This window comes from Cryptotermes secundus, unplaced genomic scaffold (genome assembly GCF_002891405.2).
Source record: "Cryptotermes secundus unplaced genomic scaffold, Csec_1.0 scaffold872, whole genome shotgun sequence".
Classification (NCBI taxonomy): domain Eukaryota; kingdom Metazoa; phylum Arthropoda; class Insecta; order Blattodea; family Kalotermitidae; genus Cryptotermes; species Cryptotermes secundus.
In genome coordinates, this window is record NW_019730114.1 from 486,381 (window position 1) to 492,106 (window position 5,726).

General features: G+C 36.1%; 1 protein-coding gene across 1 annotated transcript in view; it reads left to right on the top strand.

Annotated features, from left to right (window-relative positions):
• The window catches only part of LOC111866238 (integrin beta-PS), a gene marked incomplete at its 3' end in the record, with an annotated part of 32,411 nt that extends 28,719 nt beyond the window's left edge, over positions 1-3,692 (top strand). The window contains exons 8-9 of the mRNA XM_023855003.2: positions 565-720; positions 3,567-3,692. Coding sequence (XP_023710771.1) covers positions 565-720; positions 3,567-3,692 — 282 coding nt within the window. The remainder of the gene's footprint in view (positions 1-564; positions 721-3,566) is intronic.
• Positions 3,693-5,726: the final 2,034 nt, after the last annotated feature.

Below are 5,726 nucleotides of genomic sequence, written 5' to 3' on the forward strand. Positions count from 1 at the left end.
TAAGATGATAACAAAGAGTCTAAATTTAGTTTCCTATTACTGTCGATGAGATAGTTTATATTTATATCACCACAAATTATAAATTCAACTTTTGAACTATGCAGTACATTTAGGATGGTTTCTAATCTATTTATAAAGTGATTGAAGTTTCCAGATGGGGCTCTATATAAAGTCAGTATACAAATATTTGAAAAAGGAGAGTCTAACTTTAGAGCACATGCTTCCAGATCCTGGTCTTTGCAATAATCTTCTAAATTTATTTTAGTAAATTTTAGGTTTTCGTGTATAAAAATACTCACTCCTCCTTTCTCCAGTGTTTTCCTACAGTATCTAGCACCTAAATTATAATTTTCTAAGTGAAGATGTTCTAATTCCAGCTGTTTCATGTGATGTTCAGTAAGGCACAGTATGTGTGGAAGATTTGAATTCATGGAATGAATGTTATTAAGAGAATGATCTTAAAATATTTCTCACTGAATGTGTTAACATGGGATGGAATGAGTCAGCGTAATATGGACAATAAAAATAGCCCTCTTTGGATGTTTCTATGTTTTGTGTTCACAGAAAATTGTTGACAGCATAGGTTTGATTTCCACTGGTAACAAACAGTTTGTTGACGTTCGCTTCAGTTCCTCCTGTATCAGTGACAATTGGAAAGAAACGAGTACATGTGATGGGCTTCGTCCAGGAAACCAGGTTGAATTTATGGCAACAATTAAGGTCAGCAGAGTGTTCATTTTCTATTCTGCATCTGAATAAGGACTTCTTCATTATTTATATCAGGGCTTAACTTTGTATGTGAAATAAATATGAATATTTTTAGACGATTGTTGAACACAATACTTTAAGGAAGGTCTTACTAATATGATAATGTAACTAACAATTCATGACCAGAGCAACTGAAGCTCTCTTGTGACCCAGCTAAATGAAATCTGCAGTGCTGGCATATATACTGTAATCCTATACAAGCTGTATGCATTTTCCATACTATTGAAGTAAGGTTAAAAAAAGTAAAGTAGTCCTTGTGTTTAACTAATGAAGCATTATGCCATGATGATTTATGTGATGTACTTTACAATTGTTACTGAACAGGTTGGTTTAGAGGAAATGCTCTAGATTTTCATTTGCAAGGTGGTCAGTTTTGATCTTGATTGGAACACTAGCTACCCTGACCAAGGTTTTTGTGGTTTTCCTGAGTCCCACCAGGCAGTTGCCAGGATAGTACCTTGAATAACTGATGGGAATATGTTAATGTGGTTTCTGTTGGAAACTACATTTTTCTAGGATTTGAGTAATTTACAGTTATATTATAGTTATAATCCAATATGGCGGATTATACAATGGGCAATGCTGATGAGACTCCAGTTTTCATCAATAATAGTAGTGAAACAAGTGAAGTAACATGTGACTGTCATAAATTTAAACTAGAACCACAAAACACCACAACAGAACTCAGATCAGCACTAGAAATTTTTGAGCTGCTACGAGACGAGATAAACACGCCAAATCGGACTGTAGGTGCAGACGCATATTACTTGCATCACAACAAGGATTGTACACAGTTGGAACCCCCAAAAAGGGACCTGGGTTCATGTGCCCTCAACGTGTCGGAAAAGAGACAGTAAGCCAGAACCACACTACACTCGTCCAATACCTACACTTGAAAACCGCTATGAGCTACTAAATAACCTCAACCAGCCCAAGAATACAACACGATATCAAAGACCGGAAGTTAAGACGGAGACTGAAGACAGGAAATTCAAGACCAAGGCGGGAATAAAACTAAGTTCTCATCATAAGTGATAGCTATGTATCATGTATGTATTTATTTCGTCTCTATAGATCATTGTTACACGATATAGGACAAGTCAGTTACTGTACATTGGCTGATTACAATAAGAGAATAAAGTTACAGTACTTAAAATTGTTTACAGTAGATTACAATAGTTAAGATTTCACATAGTGTGAGGTAGAATCCATATTAGGTCCCCTCGGCACGTCGGCTTCCATATGTCCTATTGTACCTGTACTGGTGAGGAGAGGATGTGTGGCAGCAGTTTCTCCTAACGTTGATGAAAACTTATAAGTCACAGGCCTTGTGATGCCAGGCTCAGGACTAAAATCTGTTGCACTTCTAATGTGAAGAAAGAAACTGCAACGCTATCTAGGGATATAATTATGGTATGGTGTGATACAAACGACGTAGGCAAAAATGAATCATCTAAGGGTCCCTCACACATCTCCAGCTTTTGTGGAAAACAGAGGACACAAATATTGTAATAATGAATGCACCCCACAGACATGATCAAGACACAACATCCAGCATAAACAATGAAGTAAAAGTGTTTAACAGGAAATTACCCAAGTAAATGAAAACGTGTGACTATTCAAAAGTAATAGAGACAGACTTAAGTAGAGAACAATTTGCCCAGCATGGACTACATGTGAATAGACTTGGAAAAGAACTCGTATCCAAAACTGTATCACAGAACATAAAATCAATCCTTATGAGACAACAGCCACCCCCATCAGCTTGAAATGGAAAGAAGATGCCACAGATCTCAGCCCAGTTGAGAACACATTAGACAGGAAAACGGATGATGAATTAGAGCAAAAAGGAAACAAAGCCCGGACATCTGGCGGACTACTCAAGAGTTCGAATATTGTCTGGACAGTCTGGACCGGTCTCCGTGCTACCAAGGGAGTGCTACTGAGGTCAGTAAGCAAATTTCAGAGTTTCACTATGATCTGCCGCAAATTGCACATGGCTAGCTCAATTTCTTTGCACGCCACAATTTTTCAAAACCCCGAAAACTTTGTGGACACACTGTACAATACTGAATATATAGTTATAATTGTTATTGAGAACTGCATATTTATCCTGTGAAATTGTTTGAAGGCTGTTAACCTAGAAAGTGGCCGCCAGTTAAAGGAATGCACAACAACGTTGTTTAGGCTGATAAAAGGGTTAATTATGAGTAAAATAAATTCTAGAGAAATAGGGCATGAAGGTGGACACAGGTTTCAGCTGGCTTAGGATAGATTCCAGAGGCAGTATCTTGCAAAGATGGTGGTTAACCTGCACTTTCCATTAAAGCGGGTAATATCATTATTGCCTGAGTAACTACATCAGTTATTCAAGGAAACCTCTGTTTGTGGCATTTGTCATTAAGTACTTAGTGTAATACATGTATAGTCAATAAGACTTTTGTATTTGTACAGAATGTGAGTATATTTTGTACTTGTATGATAGGATATATATTTCAAAGTAATTGTTTTGTTGAGAGTTCTATCTTGTGGGGGATCATGCCATGTAATCTGTTGAAAGTCAACCAATTTGTCAGAGGAACATGATACCTCCATGTTCAGGGTTGAAGAACAAGCTAAGCAAGAAACTACCATGAAAGCTGGTGGCAAGCAGATCTCTGAAGACGGAGGTGACATGTTCTTCTGAAATGTTGATTTTCTTTCAACAGACTACATGGTGTTAAATCCCAAAAAAAAACAGAACTCTTCATAACTACTGCTGTGAGAACTTCAAATGTTATGATCATTTTGTTGTTTAGGTGCTGCAGTGTCCAGATAATGGGAGGATGCTGACATTTCAGATAAAGCCTAGAGCATTAGAAGACAGCATTACAGTGGAAGTAGAAGTTGATTGTAATTGTTCATGTGAGCAGCCTGGAAGTGAGGTAAATAGTAAATAAAGCTTGAGTTATGTTGCTAGCAACTACATGTGAATACGCTTCTGTCTAATCCCTTTGAAGCCACTTTGATGGAATGTGGATGAGGCAAGTTACTAGTAGAGGGATTCAATTCAATTCATTTATTTCATCCATAGCTGTAGAAATTACAATTGGACATGTCAGATAACAACAACATTACATCAAGCATAACATTCAAAGTACATGAATATAGAATAATAAATAATAAATACCTAAGACTAGAGAAAATATTTAAAACATATATACAGATTGTTTACAACATACAAACAGACTATTTAAAACATATTCCTGTACACATAAATAATTTATCTAAAACAGATTTATTTGTCAGCAAGCAGTCCATATTAACAGTTGTTAAAAAATTCCTGAAGAGAATAAAAGACATTACACAACAAATAATTTTTTAGCTTCTTTTTAAAAACATTAAAATTATTTACACTTTTTAGTTCAGTCGGTAGGCCATTAAATATTTTGGTTCCCATACCAATCACCCCTCTTTTGCAGCGCCCAGTATTGCAAAATTGAACATACAGATTGTGTTTATGAATAGTATTATAGCCATGTACGTCAGAATACTGGGTAGTATATATCCTATTTTTTATTATAAAACATAAAATCTCAAATATATATAAGGAAGTAACTGTTAGAATCTTAAATTCTCGAAACAAATTTCTACAGGAGACTCTATTTCTTACACCTTTAACCACCCTTAAACATTTTTTCTGTAGTTTAAATAGAGTTTCAGAGTCCTTTTTCACCCCACCCCAAAAAATAATACCNTACTCGGAGAAAACCTGCCCCAGTGCCACTTTGTCCATCACAAATCCCACTGGACCAGACCGCCTCGGTGGGAAGCCAGCGACTAACCGCTTAAGCTGTGGCACGGCCTTAGAGATAATATTGTCTGGTATGTTGCTTCACTGTAGTTTATGGTCCTGGTCTCTGTAGTGCTGGTGAAGCTTCTTGAAGTCTGCATATCTCCAGAGTAGCCTGTTCCGGTAAATCTCCACTGTGTTAGCTTGGTTGCTGGAAAAGGGAAAAGAAAACTGCGCAGTAGCGATTCCAAAACCAATTATTCATTACTTATGTGATTATAATTGATTAGAGCTAGTGCTTGCCCCATACAAGAGAAACTCATCCACTTTGTAGAAGCAATGATTAAGTAGGTAAGTTTTCAAAGCACTTCTGAACTTGAATAGTACTGGTATCTCTTTAATATGTAGTGGTAAATGATTTAGCAGTCGAATTCCTACGTTGTTAAAGTTGTTCTTGTATAGACTTGTATTACATGGGACGATGTGTAAGTCGTCTTTTTTCCTTGTATTGTATGAGTGTAATCCTGAGTTGGTTGTGAAATCATTTAATTCTTTCTTAATACAGATTGGCTCACAGAGTCCCGTAAAGATTTAATCAAATAAAGAGTCTTGCTAAGTTTTTTACAAACATATTGGGTGTGGGTTGCCCAACTTAAATCCTCAGTAATACAAATACCCAGAAATACCCTTGATCGGGGAAAGCCTGTCTTGGGGAGTCTCATGCTGGGTATTGCTTCAGAAACATGAATCCAGGCTCAACTTGATATTTGTGTGGCAAAATGTTGCAAGTCAAATGTGCGACATGTCCTAATACAGAAAAGAAAAATTGTATACACACAACAATGATTAAAAATTTGAACATAAAATTAAAAAATATATACAGGGATAAACATTTTAAAAAGAAAATATGCAGCACAAATCCAGATCTTCAGAAATATTATGCATATTCATAAAACAGGCAAAGTATGCATTTATATGCACCAACAAACCATGTCTAAAATTTAAGAAATGAAGTAATTCATACATATATATCCAAATGATCATACTTCTTGGTTGCAAGAAAAATATACATTTGCATTAAAATCCGGTCCTTAGTGATGACACTATAGTAAACTGTAGCCATCAGTCGTATGTTAAAATGGTCAATAAATACAATCTCAAGTCCATATCCTCTCTACAGCCACTC